General features: G+C 48.4%; 1 protein-coding gene across 1 annotated transcript in view; it reads right to left on the reverse strand.

Moving 5' to 3' along the window:
* Positions 1-13,683, reverse strand: part of FERMT3 (fermitin family member 3) — a 52,584-nt gene that overhangs the window by 9,059 nt on the left and 29,842 nt on the right. Inside the window, exons 8-12 of the mRNA XM_015416814.1 lie at positions 11,909-11,958; positions 9,087-9,211; positions 6,984-7,090; positions 4,604-4,813; positions 1,809-1,933 (exon numbers count right to left, since the gene is read on the reverse strand). Of these exons, the coding sequence (XP_015272300.1) occupies positions 1,809-1,933; positions 4,604-4,813; positions 6,984-7,090; positions 9,087-9,211; positions 11,909-11,958 (617 nt within the window). The remainder of the gene's footprint in view (positions 1-1,808; positions 1,934-4,603; positions 4,814-6,983; positions 7,091-9,086; positions 9,212-11,908; positions 11,959-13,683) is intronic.

A 13,683-nucleotide genomic window follows, 5' to 3' on the forward strand; every position in this document is an offset into this window, starting at 1 on the left:
TTTCTCTCTCTCTCTCTTTCTCTTTTCCCCCCGTGAACCGAGGCCCGCGCGGCTTACATCCGCCGGGCCTCGGCAGTCTCTCTTCCCCTCCCCGACTTTCTTCCCCCTCCTCACCTGTCTCTCGCTGCCGCCGCCGCTGGGCCTCTCCGGCCGTTCGATTCCTTTCCCGCGCACGGAAGCCAGGTAGGTCGCAGAGCATTCCGTGCGCATGCGCACGGAACGCTCTGGCACTTTCGGGGGGATTTAAACATCCCCCGAAAGTTATTTCAACATTTAGCATTTTTGTGCACACGTGGGGACTGCCCCACATGTGCACAAACCTCTCCCTCCCCCCCAAGTGCCCCCGATGTCCGGATCTAAGGATCCGCACAGAGGGGACCAGTTCAGTATTAGATATATAGATAATACTGATGTAATGCAAGGGATATTGGATTGTTTGAAGGGGATATAGGGTCAAGTGCCCTCCCCGCCTGAGAGGAGAGAATGAAGATTCCCAGTCACTTCCCACACTTAGAAAAGACACCTTTAGACATTCATCTGCTAGTTTGACATATTTATTGCTTTACGTTGACCTTATAACTGTAGCTTGTTATTTAGTGTCACTTTGCATATCTTGAACATCATCATGTTGAATGTTAATTTGCTGTTCATTCTCTGCTTGTAACCTTGATTTGAACCTTGCCTGCGATTCTAAGGTATTTGAAAAAGTGTGCCTTGCACATGAAAGCTCATACCTTGAATAAACCTTTGTTGGTCTTAAAGGTGCCACTGGACTCTAAATTGGTTCTAACAGTAAATCTGTTCAGCTGAATTGAGACATAATATGAAACCATCGCTTATTTTAACTAAGGCTAATTTGTGAAACCAGGATTTGGCTTACTAATGATAAACTCAAATCCTAGTTGGCCTCAACAGAAGTTGGATTCACCGCCTTTGCTCTGGCTGGTGGCAGGCTCTGTAGCTGGGAGTGAAGGATGTTGGGACCAGGGAGCAAAGCAGAATTAAGCCAGGCCTGCATTTGTATGTGCCATGAAACCACTGTTAAGATGAGTGGTGATTAAGAAGCCACCTTCAGTTCCTGGTTTGATAGATCTCGACTAACTGTAGTTAATGGAGTGGCCTGCATTCTGACAAGCACACTAACCGTAGCTAGTTTAATTAAACCCCGAATTATGCATTATGTCTGAACCAAGCTTTATTCCTTCCCCTGTTGAACTTTTTTTTAGCAGAATGTACAGAAAAGTGGCTCTAGAACTTTTTCCTGTTAGGATATTGTCACCTGCACGGTAGTAAATAAACTCCCCAAAGTACAACGGGTTACCACTTAATGGTTTGCTTTGCCTGGATAAAGAACAAACTCAAATGTATGCATTTTGTCAGGGGAATTGTTGTTCTTCCACAAAATCATTTAACATATTAGGGTAAAAAAAAAAATACCCCAGGAATTCATTAATGTCCCACAAGACTCCCATTTTTGTGGCGATATGGCAATGTCTTTGGAATATGTCTAAAATGACATACATTTAATGCAACTTAAATTTTAAGACACAATCCAGTCAATTTTGGGTACTTTCAAATTCCACTGGTTTCAGTGGTTGGGAATAACCTCAGTACATCTTTAACTCTCTCCCCTAATGAACTTTTAAAGTGCTTTATTTTGCTCCCCATTGCTATAAAATTATAGGTTAAGCATGCACATTGCCTTTAGCAGCTGGATTCCAAGCAAAAGTCAAAATCATCTCTGGTTTACTTCAAGAATGGGGACTATATCCCCATGACCAGCCTGGGAAGACAGAACGGGTCCTTACCTGACTACGAAGTAAGAGATGCCGAAATCGGGGAGCGACTGCCAGGCCTGGATAAATTTCATCTTGGCATCGATGAGTGAGAGCTGAGCCACGTTCTGATAGGCTTCCAGGATGCGTGGGGTTAACTGTGTGTGTTTATAAATAGAGAACATCGGAAATGATTTGTAAGTGCTTGAAGCCACAGGGAAAGGAAAGGAAGGGATATAAATAAATAAGCAAACAACCTATGCTGGATCCGCGTAAAGGTCCATCTAGCCCAGCATCCTGTTTTCTACAATGGCCAATCTAGAGTTGCCAACAGGCCTGGAGAAAAATGCCCCGTGCCTTTACAGAGGCTTCATGTGTAGAAATGGATAGCTAAAACTTTTTGTGGCCCAGAAGTAGATATCACCAGGCAAGTAACATCCCATTAAAGCTCTCATAAAGAAACAGGGCATCTTTTTTTTCTCCAGGCACTTGGCAACCCAAGCGCCGTAGGGTGTTCTATTACCATACTTTTGCAGCAAAGAATTATTGCTCATTCGTATTCTTTTTACGATTGTAATTGTCAAAATACGATATTATGATCACGCAGGGGAAAGCAATGAGCAATAGGTTTGGCTGCAAAAAGCAAAGCACCAATTAGAGCCTTTCTAGAAGAAGACTTAATTCAGGTGTACTGCAGCTACTGAGAGCTAAGAGGAAGTAATTAATTGAGAAGCAGCAACACAGAGGAACAGAACAAAATTTAACGAGGCCCTAGAAAGCTTCAACACCAGTGCGGACTGGCAGGCACTGCAGATGCCCCTTAAAAACCTCCACAAACTGGGTCTGGGGAAAAATACATGGGAAAACAATTACCACCACCACCCCGCATGTACTAGGATGCTATAAGCTGAACATGATATTGTCTGGATTTTATGTAAAAGCCAAATGACCAAATGAGGACTGTTCCGGTAGAGAGTATCAGAGAGCAATCCAAGTAGGTTTGCTCTATCCTATTCTATGCTAGGACAAGTTGAAGGCAGCAGGAAAAGAGGAAGACCCACCAAGAGATGGATGGACTCACTCAAGGCAGCCATGGCCCTCAGTCTGCAAGACCTGAGCAAGACTGTTAACAATTGGATGTTTTCGAGGACGTTAATTGACAGCATTGTCATGTCAGAAGCAACTTGACGACACTTAACACACACACTATGCAATGGGTTGTACATCCAGGAACATTTTCTTAAGATGGCATTCTCAGTTATGTTTAAAGAAACCTTGCTCATTCATAACGGCCTCCTTGGAAACGGGTGCAGGGCTTCATCAGGGGCTTGCACTTCAAAGAGATCAAAGTCTTGAATGTGCAACAGCCTTTAATCTCAGTAGTCAAGGGAAGTATCACACTGTGTCGAGGTTTAACCTCTTTCCCTTGAAAGAGTCAAGCTGGCATGTCTGTACTTGAAGCCCAACATCTTGGCTTAAAGATGCATGCGGGCTTTCAGTCTGACGGCTCAACGTTCACAGGGCTTACTGCACAGGGCTGCATTTTTGCATTTTCCTTTGCCCATTCAAAAAAAGGGTGCGGGCGTGTTGAGCTGTTTTGCGAACTTGAAATGTGCTCTGAGTCTGGGTACTCCGTTTCATCCGGATATCTCAGTATTCCTTGGAGTTATCTCCTGTTACAAAAAACTAATCAACAGAATCCAGATGCTGTAGTTCAGCTTTACCTATTGATGGGTGGCTGGCCAGATGCCGTCCCAGTTAATCTGGCTGAGGGGCTGGAGGCCGTGGTGGGGTGGGGTGGCTAAAGCAGTGCCAGTTGAGACAGAATCCTGCAAAGACGGAGATTCTGTGGCTGGGACAGGGAGATGCTAGTGTGGGGTGCCGGCTTCCAGTCCTTAACGGCAGTGTTCCCTTTAGCCTCTGGCTCACACATTTTTATTTTAGCTCAGGAAGGAGGGCTCCAGAACAAATTAATTAATGCAGTAGCCGAATCGCTCGCTCACAACTTTAATGCCAGTAGCTCAGAAAGTAGAAATTTTGCTCACAAGACTCCACAGCTTAGAGGGAACATTGCTTGACGGTGTGCCATTAAAACTGGCACTTACCGTTTGAAGTGTGGGGGTGATCCTGGATGCCTCCCTGACAATGGAGGCCCAGGTCACCAATATTGCTAGGCTGGCGTTTTATCAACTGCACCAAGCCAGGCAACTGGCCCCCTACCTGTCTCGCTCCGAACTAGCCACCGTAAGCCATGCAATGGTCACCTCCAGACTGGATTACTGCAACTCGCTCTATGTGGGCCTACCCTTGAAACTGACCTGGAAGCTCCAGCTGGTTCAGAATGCAGCGGCTCGGGTCCTTATAGGGACCCTGCACACAGTTCACATCTCTCTGGTGCTGCGAGAGCTGCATTGGCTTCCAGTAGAGTCCCAGATCAGGTACAAGGTGTTGGTGTTGACCTTTAAGGCCCTTAACAGCCAGGGACCCATGTATACCCCCAGGAGAGCCTTGTGCTCCAATGATCAACATCTGCTGGTGTTCCCTGGCCCGAGAGACATCCGGCTTTTTCCGCCCTGGCCCCAACATGGTGGAACTCTGCTAAATCCCATCTGGGCCTTGCGGGGTTTACTATCTTTCCGCAAGGCCTGCGAGGCAGAGATGTTCCACCAGGCCTTTAGCTGAGGACAGTAATGGGTCAACCTGGTGCTCCTACTTCCACCCCCCCCCCCGAAGATACTGGCACCACTGAGACTTAGATAGTGCTGCAAGATGGCAGCGCCCTCAGGATTTTGACGCCATCTGTTTTTTTGGTCGCATGACAGAGGTACCTGCTTGGGTTTGAATTTCTTCTGGTAACGGGGCGACACCAGCCACTGGGCGCCCTCGGCTTCGGTGGCGAGGGGAGCGTCCGGGTTGGCCCGCTGCAGTTGTAGAAAGGACAGGATGTTCTGCACCTCAGCCTGGTACGATGCGTCCGCCATGGTTTTACCTTTTGCCGCCAGCCGGCACCCAGCCATCCAGCGGGCGTACTGCTGCTCCTGGGGGCAGGGAGAGGAGGAAGATGGTATCAGGAAACTTTGGCTGCTTTCACACCATGATTCTCCATGTAGACATGAAGCTGCCTTCTCCTGAACCAGACCCTCGGTCCGTCAAGGTCAGTATTGTCTACTCAGACTGGCAGTGGCTCTCCAGGGTCTCAGGCAGAGGTCTTTCTCATCACCTGTTGCCAGATCCTTAACTGGAAATGCCAGGGATTGAACTTGGGGCCTTCTGCATGCCAAGCAGATGCTCTACCACCGAGCCACAGAGCCTCTTGTACCTGCTGCAAGAGCAGAGGTATTCAGAACAGCAAGGGAGCACCCATGCAGCAGCCGCCCTTGCAATTTCCATGCCTCACCCCCCTCCCAAACAACCAGAGAACTTGTTTTAAAATAAGAATCACTAGTAGATAGATTGCCGTAGTTCAATGACCCAAGAAGTATCTATTGCCACAATCTACTAGCTTTTCTGAATTCCCAGCTGGGCTATGGTTCAGTGGTAGAGCATCTGTTTGGTATGCAGAAAGTCCCCAGTTCAATTCCACAGCATCAATACTTAAGGGGATCAGGGAGGAGGAGGAGGAGGAGGAGGAGAAAAAGAAGGAGGGGAAGGAGAAGAGAAGGAGGAGATTGGATTTATACCCCGCCCTTCACTACCCGAAGGAATCTCAGAGCGGCTTACAATCTCCTTTCCCTCCCCCTCCCCACAACAGACACCCTCTGTGAGGTAGGTGGGGCTGAGAGAGCTCTCTCAAGAACTGTTCAGTGAGAGAACAACTTTGAAAGAACTTGTGACTGATCCAAGGTCACACCAGCAGCTGCATGTGGAGGAGTGGGGAATCAAACATAGTTCTCCCAGATTAGAGTCCACGCTCCTAAACCACTACACCAGAACAGACCTCTGTATAACACCACGGGGAGCCTCTGCCAGTCTGAGTGGAGAATACTGACCTTGACGGACCAAGGGTCTGATGCAGTATAAGGCAGCTTCATGTGATGCACATTTTGGGGAGGGGATGTGGCTCAGTGTTAGAGCATCTGCTTGGCATGCAGAAGGTCCAGTCCCCAGCATCCCCAGTGAAAAGGACCAGGGACTAGACGATGTGAAAGACCTTCACCTGCGACTCTAGATAGCTGCTGCCTGTCTGAAGAGACAATCTTGACCTCGGTGGAGCAAGGATCTGATTCAGTAAAAGGCAGCTTTGTGTGTGTGCTCAACTAAAGTTTCCTCTTATGCCTTCTCAAAAGGACCACAGAGGGGTTTTTCAATAGAAGCTGGAGATTTAGAGGAGCTAGTAGGCTGTGACTATCAGTCATTACAACGTCGTTGTGTTGCAGTGACCTAACAATTCAAAAAACAAAAGCTTGGAAAAAAGCACTCTGGTGGTGGAGGGCAAATGGTGGCTGCAGAAGAAGAAGAAGAGATTGGATTTATACCCCACACCCTTCACTACCCAAAGGTGCCTCAGAGCGGCTTACAAACTCCTTTCCCTTCCCCTCCCCACAACAGACACCCTGTGAGGTAGGTGGGACTGAGAGAGCTCTTGACAGAAACTGCTCTTTTTTCAAGAACAGCTCTTATCAGAACTACGGCTTGCCCAAGGTCATCCAGCCAGGTGCAAGTGGAGGAGTGGGGAATCAAACCCGGTTCTCCCAGATTAGAGTCCATGCACTTAACCACTACACCAAACTGGCTCTCTTCACTTCTGGGTGGGGAAGGAGAAGAAGGAAGAGAAAGCGAAGAGGAGGAGGAGACTGGATTTATACCCCGCCCTTCACTACCTGAAGGACACAAATGTCAATGAAGCAAGTGCAGGGGATGGAGGTTAGAAAAATGACAGCACTATGTGGGCAGGACCTACATAAGTGTGCACCTTCCTGTCCACACATGGTACAAAGGCACTTTGACTGAGATCTTTCCAAACTGATTCGTCAACTCAGGTTTGGGAAAGAGCACGTCAAAGCAGGGGAGAACCTGGAAAGTGGACCATTAGGGGCTACTGCCGTGGAGATGATCCAAAAATATCTCACTGCATATTGGATGCCAAAGCACAGCAAAAACCTCTTAGCAGAAGCAAGTGTTGTCTGCAACAGGTTCACACCACCAGCTCGTTAATATAACACATGGCTCCTTTTAAACCTGATTTCATTTCCGCACTCCGGCACTCACATCTACACAGCGCAAGTGAATTTCACTCATTCCATCTGGCGAAGGAACCAGTAGCTTGATGCAGAATTTCTGCCCTGAGATGTTGACATCGGGTACCACCTCGCAGCCTGGAGTGTGGGGGGGAAATAGCATTAGAAATTGAGAGGAGAAAGGATGCAAAAATGTATGAGCCTGCTTCATACTGAATCAGACCACTGGTCCATCTGAACTCACTATTGTCTAGTAATGACTCTCCAGGGTCTCACAACAGTTTAAGGACACTGATGAATAGTGTAGACCATATATAACTTAACATCAAATAAAGCTCCAAAATATTCCAATTCTTAAACAATTCTTGTTATTTAAATGTTCGTATTTAAATATACTATTCAAAACAATGGGTACACAGACAAGTTAAGAACTTGAAGGAAACTTTACAATCCTAGAAAAAAACTTCACTGTTCCAAAATGAAGAAAAGGCTTCTCAATCCCAAACTGGAAAAACACAAATGTCCATGAAGCAAGTGAATCCAGTCCTTAAGACTTGAGGCAAACACTCAATGATGAGCTGCAGTGGACCCATTCTCCAGATTTTCAATGGGTAATCGATCCCTTCGTTAGGACTGCACATCGATGGGTTCTTCCAGGAAGAAGTGCCTCCAAAACTGCCTTGTTTTACAGCAACAGGAACTCACTCAGAACCATGTCTCCAAACTGCCTTATTTGTCTTTATTGCTTTATTGCTGAGCGGTCGGGTTAGAACGAATAAAAGGAAGTACTTCTTCACCCAAAGAGTGATTAACACTTGGAATTCACTGTCACAGGAAGTGGTGGCAGCTACAAGCATGGAGGGCTTCAAAAGGGAATTAGATAAGCATATGGAGCAGAGGTCCATCGGTGGCTCTTAGCCACAAGGTATAGATAGGAACTCTCAGTCTGGGGCAAGTAATGCTCTGTATTCTTGGTGCTTGGGGGGGGTCAACAGTGGGAGGGCTTCTAGTGTCCTGGCCCCACTGGTGGACCTCCTGATGGCACCTGGTATTTCTGGCCACTGTGTGACACAGAGTGTTGGACTGGATGGGCCTTTGGCCTGATCCAACATTGGAGTCTCTTATGTTCTTATTCATGATGAAAACGTGTAGCCTCCCTCTGTAGACATTCTCTCATCTAAGCATGCAAAGACGGCTCTTCTATGGACCTTTGTCCTGTAACAGCTTCTAAAGGTAACTTGTATGGAGCCTAGGGTTACCAATTCAATGCTCCCTCTAAGCTGTGGAGCCTGTTGAGCAAAAAAATCTCCCTGGTGTGCTCCTGGCATTAAAGTTGTGAGCGAGCAATTTGGCTACTGCATAAATTAGTTTGCTCTGGAGCCCTCCTTCCTGGGCTAAGACAAAAATCTGTGAGCTGGAGGCTAAAAAACTGTGAGCTAGCTCATACTAACTCAGCTTAGAGGGAACACTGGTTACCATTCTTCAGTTGGGGATGGGGGATCCCCCGTTTCTGTGGTCTCCTGCCCGCCACTGGCCAGCGAGAGGAAATTCCCCCGAAAAACAGCAACATCGCCAGAAATAAACACATCATGCCTACGTCACCCAGAAGGGAAGTAGGCACGTCGTTGATGTTGTGGGGTGATGCTCTGGTTTTTGGGCAAAACTCTATGGTTTGAGGCTGATTTTACCATAGAGTTTTGCCCATAAACCAGAGTGTTGCCCCCCAGTGCTGGTGACGTGGGCACGTGGTCAAACATCACTTCCTGCTCCTGGAACGTCCCGCCCATCCCCCCCGCAGGTGTTTCTGACGGGCAACCACTGGTTTCTCATCCAGTACTGCCTACCTTGACTGGCAGGAGCTCTCCAAGCTCTGCTCCCCAGTTTCTAACTTTGAACACACAGGACTGTGCTTAGACAGGAGATGAGCCATGGCTTAGTGGCAGAGCATCTGCCTGGCATGCAGAAGGTCCCAGGTTCAATCCCCCGCACCTCCAGTTAAAAGGCCCAGGCAGTAGGTGCTGAGAAAGAGCACTGCCTGGGATACTAGAGAGCCACTGCCAAGGTCTGACTCAATATAAGGCAGATTCACCTGTTCACCTCTGGAGCTCTGGGCCCAGTAACTGGAGTCACTCACCCTTGAGGTTGAGCTGTTGCACCGGTTCTCCAAGGGCTTCCTCAGGACTCTTGTAGTAGGAGATGGAGGTCTCTTTGAAGGTCACCCAGTACTGCTTGTAACCTTTGAGCGTCAGCTTGCGGGGCCTGTGCAGTGGGAAAGGACAAGAAAGCAACGTTGTGTGGCTTTCCCTCCTCATTTTAGCATTCTCTTTCGCAGGTTCCCTCTCTCACCTGCACACCCAGCCCCTCTGTCATTTCCTCCAACAGCTCCATGGGCTTGTTCCTCTCTACCTGGCTCCTCGGAACCTTCACTCGAGAAGCTATGAATCTTCTAGCTAAATCTAAAACTGCCTGTGTCCCGCTATTACAAGTGATCTACAGGCAACAGACATCAGTTAACCTGAGAAAATGGTGGCTGTGGAAGGTGGACTCTGTGGCATTATATATCCCACTGAAGTCCCTCCCGTCCCTAAACCCCACCCTCCTCACTCCACCTCCAAAATCTCCAGGTATTTCCCAACCTGGAGCTGCTAACCCTACTGCCACTGGGAGGCCCTGCCACTTGGCATTAGACTCTCTTCCTCTCTTATTGAACTCGAGGGCCTCCTTAAGAAACACATTTCCACACATTTCCTCAGTTTATCCTAAGAATCCCACTGGGTCACACCAAACGTCCATCTGTTCCAGCATCCTGTATCCAATGATAGCAGGCCAGATGCTTTTGGGAAGTCCACAACCAGGTCATGAAGGAAACGGCACTCCCTGTTGCCCCATCTAGGGTTGCTAGCTTCCAGGTGGGTCCTAGAGATCACCCGGAATTAGAACTGATCTCCAGGAGAAGGAGATCAGTTCCCTTGGAGAAAATGGCTGCTTTGGAGGGTGGACTTGATGGCATTGTACACCACTGAGGTCCATCCCCTTCCTAAACTCTGGTCTCCCTAGGCTCCGGTACCCAAATCTCCAGGAAATTCACAACCAAGAGTTGGCTACTAGGGTTGCCAACCCCCTGATGGGGGCAGGGTTTTCCCCGATTTCAGGGGGCTCAATCCATTGCCCAGCCAGCTGGCCAGCAGGGAAGCCCCCCCAGGCACATCACACAGGGGACGCTCTAGCATTTGGCTAAAAACTCTATGGTCACCATAGAGTTTTTAGCCAAATGCTAGAGTGTCTCCTATACAACATGCCCAGTGCAAAGACATCACTTCTGGGTGACATCATCATGGTGCACACATTTTCTGCATGCACCAGAAGACTCAAGGACCAAGCCAGGAGCCCCCCGCTGGCAGATAGATAAGATCTGGCAACCCTAGTCCCATCCCTTGAGTGGTATTCAAACACACCATCTCTGAACCTGGAAGTTTCACCTTAGCTATCCTGGCAGGTGAGGTTCTCTTCCAATTCACTTTCCAAGACACTTAATTCTTGGGGTCCCTGTTTTGTATGGTTGTTTACATTTGTGGGTTTTTTTTAAATTTTTTTTTTTTTTTTTTTTTTGCAAACTGCCTTATGAACAAGTTTTCTGTCGAAAGGCTGTCTGGAAAGACTGTAAATAAAAATATGGGATGTGCTCTGCTGGCAAGGCCTGTTTTATTATTGATTTTTGTACTGCCCCTAGCGAGTTACAGGTGCTTGAGAAATAAATAAAACAAGCTCTGCACCTGCAAGGAATCAGCCAGGGAAGGAGGATTAATGATTTGGAATTGGATCCCCCTCCCCAAACCTCCCCTCTCAATAAATTCTAAACTCCCTGGGGCATCAGCAGGCCGATTTTCACATCTCCTTCTGTTTCCTTACTTTAACTGACTCTCAACACTGCACGCCTCTTGGAACACGCTCAGTCCCCCCCCCCCCATCAGGCTGTGGGGGGGGAGAGTTCCACCCCACCTTTGGCTAATTTACAAAGTAATATATATTTTTCCTTCATATCTGTGGATCCCTCCCCACCTCCACGCATGTAGAAACGCTTTCTCTGCAAGTGACCGGGAGCTTCTGCTGCTCTCGTGACTGACGCAATCTACCCACTTTGTTTATAGCAATACTAATAAAACTGTCTTGCCCAAAAGGTTGGGCAAAGTGCAGGCCAAAGCTAGCACTCCCAAGAACCTTGGCTCCGCATCCCCACCTTCCATAATGACAACAGAAACCAGGCATCCTTCCCCCGACTTCCTAAGCTTTAACAAAATGCTAATGTTTGTACTGAAATCAGAAGCATAGCAATTACTAATAATTTATTATTATTATCATTATTGAATCACAGAGTTGCAAGGGGCCATACACACCATCTAGTCCAACCCCCTGCTCAATGCATTGTGTGTAGAATAGCCAGGAGATCCTAAGACAGTCTGGCAGCCAGAAGTTCTAGCTCTTTTTTTAGCATTATGCACCACTAGGTGGCGAGCTAGACTTGTTTTTTAAGACAAGAGACGTTTCATAGGTGGTTTGCCATTGTCTGCCTTTGCTTCACAGCCCTGGTATTCCTTGGAGGCCGCCCTTCCAAATACTAGCCAAGGCTGACCCTGCTTAGCTTCTGAGATCTGACGGGATCAGGCTAGCCTGGACTATCCAGGTCAGGGCAAAGGAATTGCTATTGCCAATGTACAGGGTTGCCAACCTCCAGTTGGCACCTGGAGATCTCCTGGGATTACAAGTGATTTCTAGGTGGAGAAAAGGGCTGCTTGGAAGGTGGACTCAATGGCATTATACCCTGCTGAGGTCCCTCCCCAAACCCCGCCCTCCTCAGGCTCCACCCCCCAAAAGCTCTAGATATTTCCCAACCCAGAGCTGGCAACCTGACCAATTTAAGAGCTACTCCAAGATCTACTTTATGGTTTTGAGGCTCACCTGAGTATTCGGAGGTAATCCTTCAGTTCTGGGATCGCTGTGAGACTGTCCTAGAAGGGCAAGATGAATTCTTACTTTATTTAGAGCATGTAAGACAACTACCCCAAACAGCTCACAAGGTAAAGCACTTTAACCATAAAAATCACGAAAACCAGTGACATGAAGACCAGCACTAAAACGAGTGACAAAAACAGCACAGAGCAGTATAAAAATAGCATTTAGCAGAATGGAACAATGTTTGCAGCAGACAAACAGCAATGACAACAATTTTAAAAGGATGAGCTGACCCTTCAATTAAAACCTTGAATGAAAATGAACGCTTTGGGTCTGGTGCCTTTTGCATAGGGGAGCAAATAACAAACACCCAGTTCCGTTTGGCTGAAGGCCTCTTTAGTAACAGTAACTGTAGGGCAGGCAACTTGGCTATTGGAATAAGGAATAAGAATAATTAACTAATTTAGGCGGGTAGCCGTGTTGGTCTGAAGCAACAGAACAAAGTTTGAGTCCAGTGGCACCTTTAAGACCAACAACATTTAATTCTGGGTATAAGGTTTTGTGTGCATGCACAATTCCTGACTGATGAAGTGTGCATGCACACAAAAGCTTATACTCAGAATTAAACTTTGTTGGTCTTAAAGGTGCCACTGGACTCAAACTTTGTTCTAATACTTAACTAAGCTCTTTCTAGAGCTCTAGGCCAGAGTTGCCAGGTCTGGGTTGGAAATTACCTGGAGACTTTGGAGGTGGATCCAGGAGAGGGTGGGGTTTGGGGAGGGGAGGGGCCTCAGCACGGTACAGTGCCATAGTCCACCCTTCAAAGCAGCCATTTTCTCCTTGGGAGCTGATCTCTGTCAGCTGGAGATCCGTTGTAAAAGAGGGAGATGCCCAGGCCCCACCTGGAGGCTAGCAACCCTAGCTTAGGGCTGCTGTAATGTACTGCTGCCCTTCCACGTGTAATGCATCAGCCTGACATACCCGGACTTGCCCGGGCTGGCCAGGCACAATTCATCTGTAACTTCAGTCGATAGACAAAGGATCCGAAGGATCCTAGCCGGCCCAATCAAAGGGCTAGCTTCCCAGCCAGGAGACCAACGGTCGCCCGGTTATTGTAAATAGCCTATCGGGAGTAGGGGGTGTGTTTAGGTGTACTGGTGGTGGGCTTTCTGAACGCATATAAACCGGCCTGTGAGCGGGTTTCCTTTGTCTTGTTCCTGATCAAATAAGGTACTCTTGCTGAATCACTCTTGCTGAATCACTCCACGTTCTGAGTACTTTTCACTGGCGACGAAGGTGGGATCTACGACCCCATGAACAAGACCTGGACGCCAACACGAGTACTGCACCGAGCCTGACGCCGAGACCTCTCCGGGAACCGCGCAACTTCGCATCCCAGCTCTCCGGCAACTGCTCATCGCTCCGCTCCCGGCTCCGCTTCGCACACTGCTGACCCCTCGAGCAGCAGCATCGCTCTCCACGCCATGACGCTGAGACCTCTCCGGGAACCGCGCAACTTCGCATCCCAGCTCTCCGGCAACTGCTCATCGCTCCGCTCCCGGCTCCGCTTCGCACACTGCTGACCCCCCGAGCAGCAGCGTCGCTCTTCACGCCCCAGTCGCTGCCGCCGCCAGCCTCCCCCGGGGTCGCCACCGCCGCTCCAGCAGGGACCTCGCACGAAGGCATCGCTCCGTTTGACTTGGCCCACCCCGAACGATGGACCACATGGGTGAGGATCCTCAAGCACTACCTCGCCTGCATGCGGGTCACCGACGCCGAAT

This window comes from Gekko japonicus, unplaced genomic scaffold (genome assembly GCF_001447785.1).
Source record: "Gekko japonicus isolate JY-2015 unplaced genomic scaffold, Gekko_japonicus_V1.1 scaffold248, whole genome shotgun sequence".
Classification (NCBI taxonomy): Eukaryota; Metazoa; Chordata; class Lepidosauria; order Squamata; family Gekkonidae; genus Gekko; species Gekko japonicus.